Source organism: Talpa europaea, assembly GCF_964194135.1.
Source record: "Talpa europaea genome assembly, chromosome: 8".
In the NCBI taxonomy this organism is placed as follows: Eukaryota; Metazoa; Chordata; class Mammalia; order Eulipotyphla; family Talpidae; genus Talpa; species Talpa europaea.
The window spans coordinates 121,003,439-121,021,771 of record NC_140075.1 but is presented as its reverse complement, the minus strand read 5'-3'; the positions used below and the strand labels follow the sequence as shown (position 1 = coordinate 121,021,771).

General features: G+C 58.4%; 1 protein-coding gene across 1 annotated transcript in view; it reads right to left on the bottom strand.

The window, feature by feature from the left end:
• The window catches only part of TECPR2 (tectonin beta-propeller repeat containing 2), a gene marked incomplete at both ends in the record, with an annotated part of 33,069 nt that overhangs the window by 12,733 nt on the left and 2,003 nt on the right, over positions 1-18,333 (bottom strand). The window contains 10 exons of the mRNA XM_084240338.1: positions 92-1,065; positions 2,226-2,543; positions 5,322-5,455; positions 5,874-5,974; positions 6,815-7,095; positions 7,340-7,399; positions 8,724-8,809; positions 12,157-12,314; positions 14,079-14,210; positions 14,573-14,701. Coding sequence (XP_084096464.1) covers positions 92-1,065; positions 2,226-2,543; positions 5,322-5,455; positions 5,874-5,974; positions 6,815-7,095; positions 7,340-7,399; positions 8,724-8,809; positions 12,157-12,314; positions 14,079-14,210; positions 14,573-14,701 — 2,373 coding nt within the window. The remainder of the gene's footprint in view (positions 1-91; positions 1,066-2,225; positions 2,544-5,321; positions 5,456-5,873; positions 5,975-6,814; positions 7,096-7,339; positions 7,400-8,723; positions 8,810-12,156; positions 12,315-14,078; positions 14,211-14,572; positions 14,702-18,333) is intronic.

Below are 18,333 nucleotides of genomic sequence, written 5' to 3'. Positions count from 1 at the left end.
ACATTTGTCCACAGGCTTTTGCGGCAGGAGCGTACTTCCCTTCCGAGAAGGGAAACGACTGATTTGCACACGATTCCAAGCAGCCACCTACCTGGCCCGGCTCGAGCTGCCCCGTGTCTCTGGGGTTGCGCTGGCTCAGGTCCTGCAGGGAGCGGCCCCGGCCCAGCTCTGCCACGCTCGTCTCTGAGGACGAAGAGGGAAGCCCATGGGCGTAAATGTCCTCCTCGTCGCTCGATGTCCATGCGGGGTCCAGCGAAGGCTGCTCCAGGCGAGGCTTCTGGGTGCTGGCAGGCAAGGCAGAGTCTGGGGGCGCCGGCAGTCCTCCCGCCTTCCCCAGGTCACATTTAAAGGCGGCCACGGCCTCCTGGCCTGTGCCCCAGTCAGGGCCAGGGGCCCCCACCTGGGTCAGGAAGTCCCGCTTTCCGCTGAGCTCCTCCGCACTCCCTGGGTCAGCTCCAGCCTCCAGCAGCCACAGCTCAGCACTGGGCGGCAGGCAGAGGCTGGCGGACCCCCGGATGTCCTGGGGCGCGTCCAGGAGGGGGGCTTCTGAAAAAGCGCCTTGGGCATCATCAGGGTCCCCGCACCCTGTCTCCTGGGGCTCTGTCGAGCTGCCCCGCTCTTGGCAAGGCGACTGTCGGCCACTCGACCTGTGGTCCCCGGAACTCGGCTCCTCTTCAAGGTCTATGACTTCAGAACTGCCCTGACCCTCGCTCGGGGGCAAGGCTGGACTCAGCACCCCAGGCAGCCCCTCCTCGCCTGCGGGGCCGCATCGTGGAGCTTCGGTCCTGCCGCCACTGTCTTCGTGGGCTAAGTGCGGGGCGGGCTCAGACGCCTCCGGGACGCTGAGGGCTTCAGGGCCACAGCCCTCCTGCGGGACACTGACCTCACCACTGGGGCGGCGCTCACGGCCGGGAGAGTCTGTGCCTGAGCCATCCACGATGCTGCTCAGACTGGAGGTCAGGGACAGCAGGTCTGCGCTCAGGGGCTGGGGGCTGTCTCCAGGAAACTCGCAGCAGGGAGTCGACTCGAGGGAACTGTCGCAGGCGCTCCTGCTCCCACCTTCTGCTTTCAAAGGAAAATGACGACAATGAGGGACGTCACTCCAAAAACAGTACCATGGACTTACGGGGGACAACATGAAGCTAATTAGAAAATAAAACTTTTGTTCAAGAAGGAATACATTTTAGGGGCCTCCCTGTTGGCGCAAGGGTTAAAACACAACCTATGAAGCTGTCCGCAGCCTCTGCAGCACGAGTTCCATCCCCAGCCAGGGAGCTACCCACATGGCGCAGCAGACCTCTCCCGACTCCCCGCTGCTCCCCTCAGCAGTGGATTTCAGTCAGTCTGCCTGTTCTGCTCCCCACTCTGTCTCTGGTGAATGCATAAATAAATATGCATAAATAAATAAACCTTTAAAAAAAAGAAATACATTTTATTTTATTTTTTTTTTTGTGGTACCCTCGCCAGTAGCTGGGGATCGAACTGGCACTGCAGAGACTGCGGGCAGCCTCGCAACCCAGCGCTCAACTGCTGCGCCACCAGGGGAGGCCCAAGAAATACATTTTAAACAAAAGCTATTTAATCGGTGAACACACCCTTTTAGCACAACGGCCCCATGGCAGGGAGGCACTACGGGGTGCCGAGGGGCCCGAGCTGCATGAGGTGCCAGGAGGCAAACAGGCCGGGGCCAAACCTGTGAGGGGCCCAACAGGATGGGTGGTCAGATGGCACGTCCCTCAGCAGTGCAGTGACCTGTGGCGAGAGGCCTGACGGGCAGCAAGGAGTAAAAAGTCTACAAAACTCAGTGCTAAGCCACATCTGCTCACATCCCCCATGGAGGTGGACGACTGGCCAGACACACTTCCGTGGGGACTCCCGTGTCCCATGAGGTCACTCACACCTCCAAGTCAGTAAAAAAAGCACATGGCTGTCCCTGTAAGACACTCAAGTATAGGAAGGCCCTGCATGTCTCCCACTGTCAGGGATGCCCAAGAATCACCATCTTCATTTAAACACCAGAAAGGACCAAGCCAGACCCAAGGGCCGGAGGACACAGGAGGACGCCAGCTTTTCATCTGAGTGGCATGGGGGTGGGGCGCAGGCCCGCGCAGCTGCCTCATGGGGGCACTCCTGAAGGCCGCACGTGCCCGGAAGTGCACCTGCCTGGTCTCACGCGGCGCTCCGGGGCTGGCGGGCTGCCGGGATGGGCGTGCCCTGAGACATACCTGGCTTCCTCCGCCTCCTCCTCTTCTTCACCTTGAGAGGCTTCACCACGAGCTCCTGGTCGAAGTCCTCCGAGCTGATGGCGCGGAGCCTCTGCGGGGCAGGCTGGCTGTCCTGTGGTGGCTCAGGGGCGGCCTGCAGCCTGGAGCCACTGTCAGGGGAACTGAGCGAGCTGCTCCTGCTCCTGGGCTCGCTGGCCACGGAGCTGGCCACAGAGGAGCCTCTAAGCCGCGTCTCGGCTGCGGGGGCACACGGGGGCCTCTCCTGGCGCTGCACATGGCCCGACTCTGCACACCCGGACGCCTCCAGCCCGTCGCGCACTGTGGGAGCAGAGCTGGGTTAGAGCTGGTTAACCGAGGCTGTGTCCAGGCTGACCCCCAAAACATAGGAATCACAGTAAGGGGAACCCCCACTGCCATCCCTTCAAGTGACTCAATACAGGATCGGTGCCAAGCCGGCACCTGTCACTCGAACTGACAGGTAATTTAGAAGCAGATGCAGGTCCGCGAACAGGGCTCAGGGACACGCACCCAGCCTGGGCCTGGGACAGGCTTTGCTGTAAGCCCCGCTCACAAGCGCCAGAGCCAGAGCTCATCTGACACACGACAACGCGCTTGAAAATACATGCTCCTGGAATCAAGCGCTTTGAAATTCAAGGAGGGAAAGGAGACCTTCCACTGTGACAAGCTCAAGGCAGGAAGGAGACTGAGGAGTCAGTGCTGACACAAGTGGGGGGCTAGGCTCTGGGTCATGGCCCCCCTGAGCTCAGCCCAGTGACTGAGAGCTACATACACACACACACACACACACCCCACCGCCTGGGCCCGGGGTTCAGCATGAAGCCACAGACCCATGCGAGCAGCCTCTCGTCAGCTGTGAGCCTCTGCGCGCACCAGAGCGGGCTGGGGGCGGGGATCGGGCTGCCTGCATGAGCAGGACCCTGGGTGGGCATGCTGCGAGCTCCGAGCACGCGGGATGCCCAGGGCAGGCGAGGGACTCGTTCAAGAGGACACAAGGATGGATCTTAGGCTCGAGGGCCGCAGCCACGTGTTGCCAGTTAGACTAAAGTTAATTACAGCCAAGCAAAACATGAGGCCCGGGCCTCGGCCATGGTGGCTATGGAGCAGGTGGGCAGATGTGGGTTCTGAGGGATGTGTGGCTCCCACAGCCACTGAGCATCCCCCCACCCTGCCCAGCCTCTGGAGCCACGCGCGGGGCTGGAGCTTATTTGTGTCCACGGAGTCACAGCTTTGGGACGACGTGTGTCCCAATCTGCCCACTGTGACGTAAGCGGCTCACCCCCTTTCCTTCCATCTCTCAAGAGATTGAACGCTTAGGGCCGACACAGCGCGTGTTATATTCGCATCTTTTCGAGAGCTACGTGTCTGACTGCTGTGGGTCCCCACGCGTCAGTTGGGGGTGCACACCCTCCGTGCTCACGGCAGGCCCCCACCTCTTTCCCTGCTCAGCTGGACATGGAGGCTTGCAGCCTGCCCACTCACTCCTGCCCAGGATCCCTGCTCCTTCTCTGAAGCGAGAGTAAAATAACAGTGAAGACACCCCAGTGGTCGAGACCCAGGATACCATGTGTTGCTATGGCTACCTGACTCAGGTGGCCACAAATGCCAGCTGAGGCGGACTCTGTGTGGTAATCTGGCTGCGTCACACATACCTGTTCTTTGGCTTTCTAACTTGCAAAGTGAGGACACCGTCCCGTCCATCAACACACTCACTGAGGGGCCTACACACCAGGCGCTGTGACAGAGATGAGCCCCGAGATCCTGGTGCCCGGAAAGCACAATCTTTGTGAGAGTGAGGTGCATAGTCAAGGGGGCGGCCCTGGAGTTGGAGCGGCAAAGGGAAGGGACCCAGGAGCTCAGTGAAGGGAGCTTCACTGGGAGGAGAGGCTGAGCTGAGGTGCCCAGAAATCTGGAGACACAGGGACAGCTGCTTGGCCCCGGGTGGCACGTGGCCGCAGCACAGCAAGCCGGGGGCGGGGGGTGGGGGTGGGGCGTGTCACTCCAAGCTGGGGCGGATGGACCTGCCCATGCGCATCAGCGTGCTGCCCTGGGCTTGTCGCTGGGCCTCCAGGCCTCAGCCTCCTGCCCACAGCTGCAGCCTCAGGCGGGCTGCTCAGAGGCTTCTAAAAGCATGTGTGTCAGGAGCTCAGAGGGCCAGCAACAGGGAGACCAAGAGCCACGGTGAGGGGTACGCTGCTGTGATCCCCTCAGGACCCAGCCTGCAGTGAGCCTAAGCATATGTGCCAAGAATACCTGCCTGAGAACCTGGGCCAGTAGGAATCACTAGAGTCAAAAGCACGACAGGGACTAATCAACCCTTAGAAGATGAGTTGTGTTAGGTAACACCTGTCTCAGAGGACAGACTGAATGTTCTAAATCTTCCACAAATCCATGTCTTTTGGTGTGTAAACCCAACACCGTCCTGGAAGCAGAGGAGGCCATGGCTGTGGGGCTCGCCCACCTCGCTACCCAGCCTCCCACCTTCTACCACAGGGGCGGCCGTCTGACGTGCGCCCCGAAGTGGGGACCTTCATGAAAAGCATCAGCGGAGTGTTAAGAGTCACAGGCGGCCCTTCCAACCCTCCCTTGTTTAGATGAAGCTGTAGCCTGGTAACCAGCAAAATGACATCAGTTCTGTGAATTATGGACACGATACCATGCACACAGCACATTTCGTGACAGATACCAACCTATTGATGCCAGTCCTTCAGGCCTGCTTGAAATTCTTATAATATTTCTATCTCCCTTTAAGAGAAAAATTTCATTTTCTGTGCAGGAAACAGACACGATGTCACCCGATCCTTCCAAACCAGCGATCGTGGCCTGTCGGAAACACACACACATCACCACACCGAGCAGTGGCACAATCTGGAGCGTGCACGGGCCGGAACCCAACAAGTGACAGCCACACATGGTCACGCCCACGCTCTGTGTTAACAGGATGCCCCCGGGGGCCTGCCCCTGTCAGGTCAGGGCTGACAGAGTAGCCAAGGGAGCAAGGCATGGCCAGCTCTGTGCCCGCACGCAAACGCCCCCCCCCCCCTTAGCCACCCCGATGTGCTCCGCCCTGCTCCCTACCCGGGGCACTGGAGCCCTGGTCCTGGCAGGGGCTGTTGGCCTCGCACAGGCCTCGCTCCAGGCGCCCCGCCAGTCCGGACAGCCCAGCTTGCTGCCCCACACCCCCAGGCCTCCGCTCCAGTTCCTCCGTCTCCCTTGGTAATGGGGAGAGCCCCGATGAGGGTGAGATGCTGCCTCCCTGGGAAGCAGGGATGAGCCTGCCCTCCGCGGGGAGGCCCAGGATGCCCCTAGCGCCACTCCACACCCGCAGGGCACCCCAGGCTGAGAGGAACAGAACTCTGCTGGTGCCCATGTGGAGACTAGGGTGCACTGGGGCTCAGTTTCGGATGAACAAGCGACTGAAGAACCTGCGCCCTGAACACACAACAGAAGCACCCGTCTCAGAGGCGGGCAAGGGCAGTGGGTTCCTGAGTGGCCTGCTGGGCAGCTCGCAGTGTGGTGTGGGCCTGCAGGCCCCTATCTCACGGTCACACGCTCAGACCGCCGGCAACACCGCGTCTGCTGGGGAGGCGGGCCGCCCCCACGTCTTCCCTGAGGATGGAGGGAGCACACCCGCTGGCAAAGCGCACTCGGGAGGCACCGATGCACAACGCGGGATCCTGACCCTGCCAACAGGCAAGGGTGTCCACACGAGGAGCACCCAGGGCGGCCAGCTTGACGGAACAGGGGAGGAGCATGGAGGGGTCACAAGACCGTCTTAAGAAACACACTCAGGGTTAAAGGGCACCTGGGCGATGCCCCAACACAGGTCACCCCCTGCCCGTGCTCCCAGAGGGAAGCCGCGCAGCCCAGAATCTCCCAGGACGAAGGCTCGAGCGAGACTGCGCTCTGGGTTAGGTTTCTCTCCAGCTCGGCCGCAGGGCCGGCTGACAACAGTCAGGCGGCGTCATGAGGAGTGGGCGAGCTTTGCTTCTGCTGACATGCGGCCGGAAGGGCGGGAGCTACTGCCACTGGAGCAAACGCTTGCTCGTAAGGCAAGGAGAAACCAACACTAAAGTTTGGGGTTTTGTTTGCTTTTTTGGTTCCTAAACCCACCTCTAGCGGTGACCTGTTACCACTGACTGACATAGAAATGTGCCCACTGCAACGCGCGGGGCTGGCGCTGCCCCAGAGCCGCGAGCGGGAAAACAGGGCAGAGTAACATGGCTCCTGGTGAGAGGAGACAGGAGAAGGCCTCTCCCACCAGACGGCTGGCGTGACTGTGGGCAGGGCCTTCTCTGCTCCCTGTCTCTGCCCCGTGATTCCCAACACGCTTAGAGCAGTCTGTGGTCAGAGAAAACATGGTCCAAGTGAAGAACAAGTCTAATTCTGTGCTAAAATTAAAAACAACTTCTGGCAGGGACAGGACAGTGAATGTCAAATTGGACCTTCTTTTGAGTTTCCTGGCTGGCCCGAAGAAAGCACTAGAATTGCCAGTCTCCTTCCTTGGTTCTGGAAGCCCCTGGGTGAGCCTTCTCCAGCCCTGAGGCCAAGGTGGGGGCCGCTCCACTTACCTGGTTGACCGTGTCTAGCAGGTAGATACTGTATTCATTCCAGCTCAATACCCAGCCTTCTTGAAAGAAGCAGGAGACAAGCCCCAGGTGCTTTTCCGGCAAGCTGCAGCTGCCCCCGTCGGAAGATTCCAGACGTGGGTACAGTTCAAAAGGCGTGACTCCTCCCGCAAAGACGTCCTTTAAGATGAACGTGGCCTGGACGGTGCCGTGGATGTCAGCCTTCCACAGTCGGAGCCCAGGCCGTGAGGCGTACAAGGTCAGGTCGCTCTGCTTACAGAGTCCTGGTATGAAACAAGCCCCAAATTTTCCAGTGCTGAAATCAGGAGGAAAAAATAAGAAAGAGAAAAGAAAACAGACATGGATTGACGAAGGGACAGAGCTGTCAACTCCTGATAGTAACTTCAACAAGGTTTTGGCTAAGCCTAAGTGAGACAGATTTTTTTCAGCTCCTCTTCTACGGCCGGTCTGTTGTGAAATGAACACACGAGCCCCCTCTGCCCACAGAGGGCAGGGCTGGCGCCTCACCTCCAGCTTGACCCTTAGGCAGCCCTGCCAGGCAGATATCACGACTCTCCATAGCGGCGCCTGAGCCAGAAGGTGGCAAATCCAGGGGTTGCCGCGCTGCCCTGCTCTGAGGCGCGGCTCCTCCCAGAGTCTGACTGCTCGCCTGCCCCAGCCCAGGAGGGAGCTTTACGTCCAGAATCGAGACAGACTTGTTCTGACCAGCCAGAGGGCCTCTCTCCCCTCGGTCCTGGGCCTGGCATCTTTTTCTACTTAAATGATGCAGCGAACACAAATAAAAGAATGCATGTAACACAGACACGTTACACGTCCGAGTTACGAGGTCCAGTACTGACGTGCCCCTGGGGGCCCACCCTCACTGAGGACGTGCATCCGTGACATCACTGCGGCCGCTCATCTTCCCGAGATCCTGCCCCGTCCCCAGGGACTGCGGACTCACAGTGGTTGTTTATCCCGGGCCCCTGCTGCTGCATCAGCCCCGAGCTGTGTGTCCCCAAAGACTCTACGACTCAGCCCCGCGGTCTCTCATCTCCACGTGAGAACAGTAAGATGCTACTCGTACACCCGCGCAACTTGTTTTTAATTACACGTTACGTTCTGAGACTTCTGGCTGACAACGGCTGTACCCTCCTTCCCACCGCGGTGGGGTTGCCACCCACACCCTCAGTCCTGTCGGTGGGTGTCTGAGCCGCTGGGACCCTGACTCTGGCAGAGACCACAGGTGGCAGCTGCACGTGCTCTCCGAGGACCCAGGAGCCGAGGGTGCAGGGGCATTTCGGGAGGGGAAGTTGGGTGTTGCTAAGAACACACATGGTGTGGAAGACGACCTAAGGTTTCTGAAGGCGAATCCACCCATCTAGATTCCCAGGAGCCATCCTGGCCGACCCACAGCCTCCCAGAGCGCCAATCCCAGGGGTTCAGGCCCACCATGTTTGTGGGCCGCTGACCCCCACTGCAGAGAGTGCCTGGGCTGCCTTGTGTCCGGCCGCAGAAGGCCGGATGAGGTCGTGGACACAGGCACACACCATGCTCGTCATGTGCCCCCACGAGTGCTCGGTGCCCACGCCAGGCTGAGGTGCACTGGCTGGAGCAGTGCCCCGGCCCAGGAGGCTGCCTAGGCACCCTGGGCACGCAGGTCACAGCGACTGGGCGCCCCTCCACACTTCAGGGCCTCATTCCCAGGGCCCCGCAGTAAGGAAATCCCGATGAGCAGGGCCCAGGAGGGATGGGGCGTCCAATTCCGCGCCAAGAGTAAGAGCGTTGGATGAAGACCTGACTTCTAGACGTCTCCTTCCCTGACAACAATCTCGAGAGCCTCCTCCCCGTGCGGACCGGCTCATCTCAGGTATGTGAGTGTCATCTCAACAAACGCCCAGGGAGCGCCTACCTTGGGCGCAGCAGGTGCACATCCGCGTGTGCTGGGTGCCCCCGACCCCTGGCTGCCCCCAGGCTGGGTGCAAGGGATGGGACGTTCTGGGGAAAGGACATGCTGAGCAGGGCCCAGGGGCTGGCACTGAGGGCGTGGGGAGAGGTGGTTTGGCTGAGGTTCGGACACAGAGACTGTCAGATACCCCGGACCAAGGACACAGCACGTCAAGGGGCGGGGCCTCTGAGGTCTTCTGGGAGTTTGTGTTTGGGCCAATCTGAGGAGGTTCCCGGATGTGATCACTGGGCCTGCACCTGGACCCACGTTCTCCCCGGGGGCACCCTCTGGCCCCATTTCAGGCCAGCCCATCCTCTGTGGTTGCCCGCGGGGGCCTCCTTGTGCTCCGCTGGCCTACACCCCCTTGGACTCTCAGAGCAATGTGCCCTTGAGGCGCGGCCGAGTTCTGTGCTCCCGTCCACTGCCCCCTGCGGTGCCCCCATACCCTGGCCCTGCTCACGAGGAGGGAGGTGCCAGAGCCCAGTTCCTGCTGTGGAACCCTACGACCCCTCCCAGAAACTCCAAGCCCAGCACCCTGCTGCGGCTTCCTCTTCCGGAAGGAGGGCCTCCCCTCCCTGGGTTACACGCATTCCCTTTGTGCAAACTGTGCAGGGGGTATGTGTGTGTGTGTGTCTGTCCAGGGCATGTCCTCTCCCCTCTCCCCAGCCTTCTGGGTCAGCAGGTAGCATCCCCGTGGACCCAACTGCTCAGGCCGTGAGCCCGACCCATCTTTCTCTCACACCCAGAGCCAGCATGCACACAGACCCGTCAGTTCTGCCTTCAAGGCCCTCCCCACCCTGGCCTGGTATGAGTCCTTCCACCTCTCTCCTGGGTCACCTCTGGTGCTCCCCGAGCCCCCCATACAGCAGCAAGGGGACGTTCCCTGTGAAAGCAAGCAGCCCCCGCCCCCATCACACAGGCCTCCCGGCCCCTCGGCTCCACACACCCCAGCCTTGGGGTTCTTCAACCCCCTCGGTCAGGCCCAGGGCTTCCCTCCAGAGGCCTCTCCTGGCTCTTCCCTTTAAGGGTCCACTCAGACCCCACCTGGGAGGAGCCTTCCCGGCCTGCTGTTTAGACAGATGAGATGCCCTATTGCTTGCTCCGTCCTCACTAGCTCCAGGCCCAATGATCACTACTGAACATTCTAGAACACGTCTACTCAGCAGTGTCTGCCCCAGGAATGTGGGCCCCTGAGACAGAGACCTGTTTCCTCGCTCACACAGCTGTGTCTCCAGGCAGAGCGGGCCTGGACATGGGCGGAGGCCACGCAGTTCTCTCAGCCTCGGGTGAGCAACGGCCATCCCTGGTGAACTCGGCTGCTGTCAGGGTGGCCACGACTCCTTCCTTATCTGATGACCTGATCTTGACCTCTACTGTGACCCCTCCCCAGGCTCCAGACCTGCACAGGCCTCCTCACTGTGGTGCCCACTAAGGCCCTGAAGAGACACCCCAAACTCCATATACCCAGAACAGGCCCAGGCCCAGTCTCCCCCCGCTTAGTGCAATGGCTTCACTATCCATCTGGCTGCTTAATCTAAGCAAGCAGAAGTCTGTTTCCATGCCTTTCTCCCCCTGGCTCCCTATTTCCATGGGGAAATGTCCAGGGGGCATTCCAAGGGGACTATGTCCAGTCCTGTCCTTCCTCTCTCCAGATATGCCCGCCCACAACCGCTCGGCAAGGGGCCACTTCCACCCGTGCCCCTGGCTGTCTCTGGGCGTCTCCATGCAGGGCCAGGGAGAATCTGAGCTTGGGGTCACTCCCAACTGACACCTCTAATGGCTTTGCAAGGACCACTTGAAAATTGGACCAGGCCTTCCTCCCCAAGCCCATTCCACGGAACACGTGAGCGCACAAACCCCTGCTGTGCCCTGACCATGCCCAGCTCTGGCCCAGTCTGGGCCTTCACTGCTCCGAGGCGGGAACGCGCTTCTCGGGCCTCCCCACACTGTCAGCTCAAGCATTACCTCTTCATGGAGGCCTTCCCTGCCCCCACACCCTCTCAGAGCTCCATCGCCTCCTCCCCAGCAGCCCCTGCAGCCCATGCCCTCCACCCCTGCTCACTGTCCCAAGGTGCTGCCCGTCTGCTGGCACTCGCCCATGCTTGCTGCCGGATGCACTGCTCCTGGGGTGGACACAGTGGCCCTCCAACCTCTGTCTACAGCACACGAGGGACAAGCCTTCAAGACACAGAAGGCATCAAGTCCTTTGCAGAAGCCCGGTTAGCTCCTGCCTCCAGGATTGGCGGAATGTTCAACCACGGGAAAGGGACGCCTTGTTTGCTTCTGCACCCGGATCCGCCCTGGGCACAGGACCACTGTCAATCAGCGCTGCTGAACCGGCGTCAGGGCTCCGGGAGGTCGCAGCCGATGAGGCGTGTACACACACATGCAGGCTCGCAGGCACATGCACATACACGCACACATGCAGCAGGCGGGGTTTCAAAGGAGATGCAGGCCCATGACCCATGTGGAAAGTAACTCGTTTTAATCCACCCTCCTTCTGAAAGACAGGGTGACCGGGAACAGGGGGACACGAACAGCAGGGAGCCGGGAACACATCCCACAGAGCCACCACGTGGGATCCTGCTTCTCCCCAGGGACCCTGAAGGAGGCTGCTGCTCAGAAAAGGCCAAATTATCAATGTGATATAGGGGTGTTTGGTCTGGAGAAGCTGAAGAGCAGCAGTGGCTGCACTGCCCAGGCCACCAGGGCCGGCTTCCCCGACTTTACCCTCCTGGGCACCAGCACCAGCCAGCTGTGGGGTGCCCGCATCACCACCCACCAACCCTGGTACCACCTCCTTCCCACCCTCCCCCGCTGCCATGGCAACCCTCTTGTGTTCACTGGGCCATGTGCCACCTGGCCGATTCCCTAAGGCCACGGTGCCAGCTGCCCTCTCCATTTTTGGGCTCTCGGCCAGCTCGGAGCGTCCAGCCAGCTCTGGGAGTGACTTTGGGTTTCCAGGTCGTCGGATCGGGTAGGACGCATTAAAGACTTTATTTCCCTATTTTCTCCCTGAGTTGTACATTTTCCTTATTTCCTTTCCTCTTGTAAATAAACCTTTTATTAACCCTTTTGTGTGTGTCTGTAGTAAAGTATTCATAAGTCCCTTTAAAGCGCGCGGGTGAGGACCCACAGCCAGGCCACCCGTTTTTATATCGGGGTTGCTCTATAACAGCTTGGCGCCCAATGCCGCCTGCCACCAACATGCCGCCTGCTGGCGCCAGACCACCTTCCCCCCGCCCCAGCTGAGAGGACAGCCCTCCTGTCTCCGCCTGCAGGCAGGAGGCGGCATCCTGGGCAGTCGGGGAACCCTAGGAGTGGAGCCACTGGCTCACATGTGGCCAATAGGAAACCCGGGAAGTTCCAAGCCCCTCGGGTGTGGCGGGGGGCCTACCTCTTCCTCGGCTGCGTGCCCACCTGCTGCACACAGCGCTCCTCAGTGTAGAAGAGCAGGCTCCGCTGCAGGGTGGAGACCAGCAGCACCTTCTGGCTGTAGTCCAGCTGCACGATGGACGACGGCTCCTCCAGCACCAGGTGGGAGTTACAGATGCCCTGCGGAGAGCCAGGCAACACTCAGGGTGGAGTGAAGCACCCCCACTGCCTCTGGATGCTGGCGTGCTCCCTCCATGTCTAGGTGAGCTCACCCCTCACGATGTTTGCTTGAGCCTTCTTCAGACTCACTGCCGCCCTCTGTGAGGAAACCATTGGGAAGCCCCTACCAGTGAGAAGTGCATGCTAATGTCTGTTTCATGGCACATCAAGCTTAACAAGAAACATCTGGGGCCTCCCCGGTGGCGCAGCGGTTGAGCGCTGGGTTGCGAAGCTGCCCGCAGCCTCTGCAGCGCAGGTTCGATCCCCGGCTGCTCCCCGGCCACCGGAGGAGGGTCCCCCATGGCGCGCAGACCTCTCCTGCCGCCCGCTGCTCCCCTCAGCAGTGTCTTCGGTCCTTCTGCCTGCTCTGCTCCCCGCTCTGGCTCTGGTGAATTCTCTCACCCTCCCGCGCTTCTGACTGTACCCAGTGCTTGTATAAATAAATAAATCTTTGAAAAAGAAAAGAGAAAGAAAAAGGAAAAAAAAAAAATAGAAACATGTGGAAATTCCATACAACTTCTTTGAAAATGTTCTGTATGTGGGCCTCACTGGTGGCCCAGGGGTCAGTCTCAGGCTGTTATCACAATGGCCTGAGTGTAATCCCCAGCCAGGGAGCCACCCACATGGCGCAGAAGACCTCTCCTATCTCCCTGCTGCCCCTCTCAGCAGTGGCTTTCATTGGATCTGCCTGCTCTGCTCCCCACTCTGTCTCTGGGGAGTCCTCTCACCCTCGCACCTCTGGCCTACACCCTAGTTCTTCTACACCAAAAAAAAAGTTCTAATCAGTATTTTTAAGGTTGTTTCACCCTCTAAGATAGCACATGTGGGAAACGCAGCCCACGCAGACAGACACCCTCTATGCGCCTCTCTTTAAAAAGGTACAGTGCTGGGGGCCTCCCTGGTGTCGCAAGGGGTTAAGACGCAACCTATGAAGCTGGCCGCAGCCTCTGCAGCATGAGTTTGATCCCTGGCCAGGGAGCAACCCATATGGCGCAGCAGACCTCTCCTGTCTCCCCGCTGCTCCCCTCAGCAGGGTGCTTCAGTCAGTCTGCCTGTTCTGCTCCCCACACTGTCTCTGGGGAATCCTCTCACCCCCCACACTTCTGGCCTGTACCCCAGTTCTTGTATGCATAAATAAATTTAAAAATAAAGTAAAAAAAAAAAGGTAAAGGGCTCCTGCAGCCCAACAGCTGAGGCAGCACTGTGGAAGTCCTGGGGATGGGCACTCGCGAGTCCGCGCGCCCTGACGGAGCCCACAGACGAGAGAGGAGGCCCGCGCTGCGCCTTCGGGCTGGCCAGCAGACAAGACCGCCCAGGTGGGCTCAGCTTGCGCACAGCAGGAAAGGGCCTTGTCTGAAACGGAGCTCTGCTCGGCGAGGGCTGGTGGCCGGGCCGCACGTCCTGTCCTTCCGGATGGACACAGCCCAGGAGCTGTGGGGGCGGCGCTGGGCTGGCCAGGAAGAGCCTCGCCCTGCCCCTACACCCAGCAGGGACCCGGGGGCGGCAGCAGCAGCAGCTACAGTGGTGGCGGTGGAACAGCGAGCGCTCCAGTGGCAACAAGGGCCAGTGCGGAAGCTTATCAGATGCTAGGAAAGTGCTTGAAGAAATGTGACAGATGCCACCTGGGACTATTCAGGGGCTGTGATCGAGGAACTAGAAATAAAACTAGGAATGTGGTTTCTCCAGGTAAAAGGGGGTCAACAGTAGTTCCACAAGTAACATCACCTGGTCCAGATCCAGAGAGGAGTAGACGATCTTTCCCTTGTCGTCTCCCGAGAATAACTTCATGCCGTTGGGGCTCCACGCCAACGCGGTGATGCTGTTCTTGTGAATACCAGAGACGTCAAATCTCCGAAGCTACGGATAAACAACGAAAATAGAGGAAAAGGGTAAAATGGAGGGGGGCCACAGGGATGGGCGGCATGTCACCCCTGGGCGCAGAGAAGGCCCCCCAGCCCCGCACGACCACAGGCAGCAGCCAGAGAGAGCGAGGTCTAAGCCCGCCCTGCACAGCCCTGCGCCCCCACTCCCCAGCACCCCCAGGCCCTGCAGCCCCATGCCCCAGTCCTGCGCTCCCCCAACCCCAGCCACACACAGCCCTGCGTCCCCCTCCCCCGGCCCCCCACAACGTGTTCTCCAGGCCAGGGAGGGGCTCTCCTTCCCAGGTCTTCTTGGGATTCACCACCAAGTTCAGAGACGCCCCACGGGTGCCCGCGCACCTGTTTGTTTCTCCCCGGCAAGGAAGACACCAGCTGGAAGACGGCGACCCTCCCGGAGGCAGTGCCCGCGGCCACCAGGTCATCGAAGCAGCTCAGCAGCTTCACCACCGTGATGGGTTCTGTCTTCCCCTGGGAGAGGAAAAGTTCCAACACAAATGATCCTGTTACCAACGAAAACCTCATTTCGGAAAGAAATCAAGTGCGAGCATACGGATTCCTTACCAAGGAGTATTTATCAAGAGCTAGTTCCCCAAAACAGGAGTCCGGTGTCACGCGAGCTGCCCACTCCCAGCCTGCGCCCTTCTCTCAGGGTGGACAAGTCACTCAGCCACACAGGCCGTGCTTCTCCGGTCTCCCCCATGCGCCACCTGCCCCTCTGTGCTCCAGGCCCCCCATGCTCCCCCCATCCACTGTGCTCCAGCCCCCCCATGCCATGTTCCAGGCCCCCCATGCTCCGCCTGCCACATGGGCTTGCTGCCAGGATCACGGGGACAGGACATCTGAGAATGTTTAAAAATTGGTTCCTACTGTGATTTGATTCTTAGGTCAGTAATTGTATTAAGTAACATTCTCTCCAGCTCAGCATGCCGCTCATCTAAATAGCACGTGTACCAGCACTGCACAGAGATAACTGGTTGCAACAACAACTGAGTGATCGTTTTTAATTTGAAACCATTCAGAAAATGTATAGCCATCTTGACCTACGGCCAGGTCTCCAGGGAGCCTCTCGGATCCCTGCTGCAGTGACTGACACAGCAGCCGACCTGTCCACGCCGGGAGCGCGCTCCACGCAGGGGTGTGGGTGCGCCAAGGCGACGGGCAGGAACGTCAAGGTGATGGGCAGGGAGCAGGGACACAGAGCTGGGAGCTGGGCTGCAGCCTGAGGCAGGCGTGGGAGAGCCGCCCCAGGATGTGGGGAGCGCCGCCCCAGGATGTGGGCGGCGGCGAGCAGAGCTCGCTTTCCTCCGCGACTCCAGTCTCCGGGGTGTTCTCAGGGCTATAAATATGACTGTGCCAGATCGTGATACAGGGAAGGCTTCAGATGTCCATCTCCAGAAGGAAGAGAAGAGCCCTGGCTTGTTAGTGCAGTCAGCGGGGCCCCCAAACAGGAGAGGGGGGCCGCCGGAAGCCCAGCCAGCGGCCTGGCCTTGGGGAGGGGTCGGATACAAGCAGCTTGGCCCGGTGCAGGGAGGCGGCAACCCCCAGGAAGCAAGCAGCCTCTGAGAAGACCTGGTCAGAGTGAGGATGGCAGCGAGGACAAGGGTGCAGCAGCTGCCTCCATGCAGGCCTCCCGTGCCGTCTCTTGGAACGGCCTGCAAGGAGGGGCTATTCTTCCAGTTCTGTTCCTACATACTTAGCACGTCCATATTTAACGAGGTCTTCAAACCTTAATACTCCAAATTCCGTGTTCTTTCCAAAACAAAAGTACTTTCTACTTCCCTTGTGATTTTCCACAACTGTGATCTATCTCTAACAGGCGCACAAAAAACTGACTTTGCCATTCAGGTTGCTGTGTGTGGGGCCTGGCCCCGGGGACACACCCCCTCATTAAGGGAGAACCTGCTAAAAACACCTAGGGCTTCTCCCAGGAGCCCCCTCCTAGCCTGCTGGGTGCTCTCGTTTGTGCCGTGGGCCATGGTCCCAGAACGTCACTTTCCTTGGAAGCACAGCAGATGAGACACAAAACCCTTCTAGATCACCTGTAAGGTTCTAGGTCAAATTTTAAAACTGGCAGTTAAGGGTAACTCGTGGCTCCTTTCTGGGGAGCACTCAACTCTCATTTAGGTTTTCAGTCTGGTGGCCGAGCTTGTGAGATCAGGTGAACAGGCTTTCCGTCTCTAGGAAGGACAAGTGGTGCCCACTGCGTGCGCCCGAGCTTTATAAGAGCTCTAAGGGGAGCAAATGTCACTCAGAGGCTCCCAGGAATGCATTAAACCCTAGGGGTTAGCAGACGACTGGACAGAGTGAAAAGTCAGAGTAGGCACTTTGGGGAGGGGACTGACCTGGAACTGGCAGGAGGGGGCCTTCTGGGAAAAGCTGTGTCTTCACCTGGGTGTCTGCACAGGTGCGCACACAGATAAACGCATCACTTGAGATTTGCCCACTTCATGAAATTATACCTCAATTAAAAAGTAAAAAACAGAACAAAGCAAACCCCAGGACCTGGACAGCTGCTTAATTTACACTCTGAGGTGTGTTCACAACCCAGACCGCCTCTCAGGGTGCGCCTGGTGCACTTGGAAGAGGGCACGCTGGGATCAGTGGTGCCCTCAGGCCCTTGATGTCTCCCCTACAATTGTGGATTTATCTACTGCTTCTTTCAGTTATGTCAGTGTTGGCTTCATGTATAATGAAGTTCTGGTGCTTAGTATGTACACATGGAGGAGAGCCACGCCTTCCTGGCCAACCTACCCTCTTACCACACATAACAGCTCTTGCTGGCTATTTCTTTGCTCAAACTTGGATACTGATGTCTCCACTCCAGCCTAGTGCTAATGGTGCTTATGTGGTATATCTCGGCCCACCCTTCTATTTTTCATCTATGTCACAATTGTACTAAATTTCTCTCTTTTTTTTAAAGATTTATTTTTTATTTATACAATAGCTGGGGCACAGGCCAGAGGCATGGGAGGGTGAGAGGATTCACCAGAGACAGAGCGGGGAACAGAACAGGCAGACAGACCTGAAAGCACTGCTGGGGGGAGCAGTGGGCACGATAGGAGAGGTCTGCCGCACCATGTGGGAATCTCCCTGGCCAGGCCGGGAATCGAACCCGCGCTGCAGAGGCTGTGGACAGCCTCACAGCGCTGTGCTCAACAACCCACTGCACCACCAGGGAGGCCCCCCGTACTGAATTTCTTATAACATGTAGTAAGTTCATGCCCTTTTCTTCTCCATGCCAGAATTTCTGTCTTTTAATCAGTACATACAGATCATGTACTCTTAATTTATTGGTGTGTTCTGATCAGGGCTACCACTTTATTTTCTGTTTTGCCTTCTTCTGTTTCCCTTTTCTTGATTTCCTATGAGTTGCTTGAACACTTGAAAAATCCTACTGCGATTTATCTATAGCGGCTTTTACCACACCATCTCGTACAGTTTTTTTAGTGGTTGCTCTAGGGATTTATGACTTAGCTTTTCAAAATCTTTCTGGCATCAGTACTACACCTCTCCAAGCAGAACGCAGGACCCCACTATGATGGGGCCCCCATCTCCACTCTCACACCATCTCGCATATTCCAGTGTCTGTGCATAAGGAAGACTTAGTCAGTGTAGTAAGTGCTCGCTTGCTTTCCACTATGAAATACATTTTAAAGAACTTGAGGATGAAAGTGATGTGCTGCTTTTGCCCAGATGTTTACTACTACTCTTCCATTGCTCCTGATAGTCCTTATTTCCTTCTGGCATCATTTTCTTTTTGTTTCAAAAACTTAATGAAGCGGGCCTCCCCGGTGGCGCAGCGGTTGAGCGCTGGGTTGCGAAGCTGCCCGCGGCCTCTGCAGCGCCGGTTCGATCCCCAGCTGCTCCCCAGTCACCAGAGGAGGGTCCCACATGGCGCGCAGACCTCTCCTGCCGCCTGCTGCTCCCCTCAGCAGTGTACTTCGGTCCTTCTGCCTGCTCTGCTCCCCGCTCTGGCTCTGGTGAATTCTCTCACCCTCCCACGATTCTGACTGTACCCAGTGCTTGTATAAATAAATAAAAATAAATCTTTAAAAAAAAAATATAAAAAGTAACTTGATTTTTATAAAAAAAAAACACTT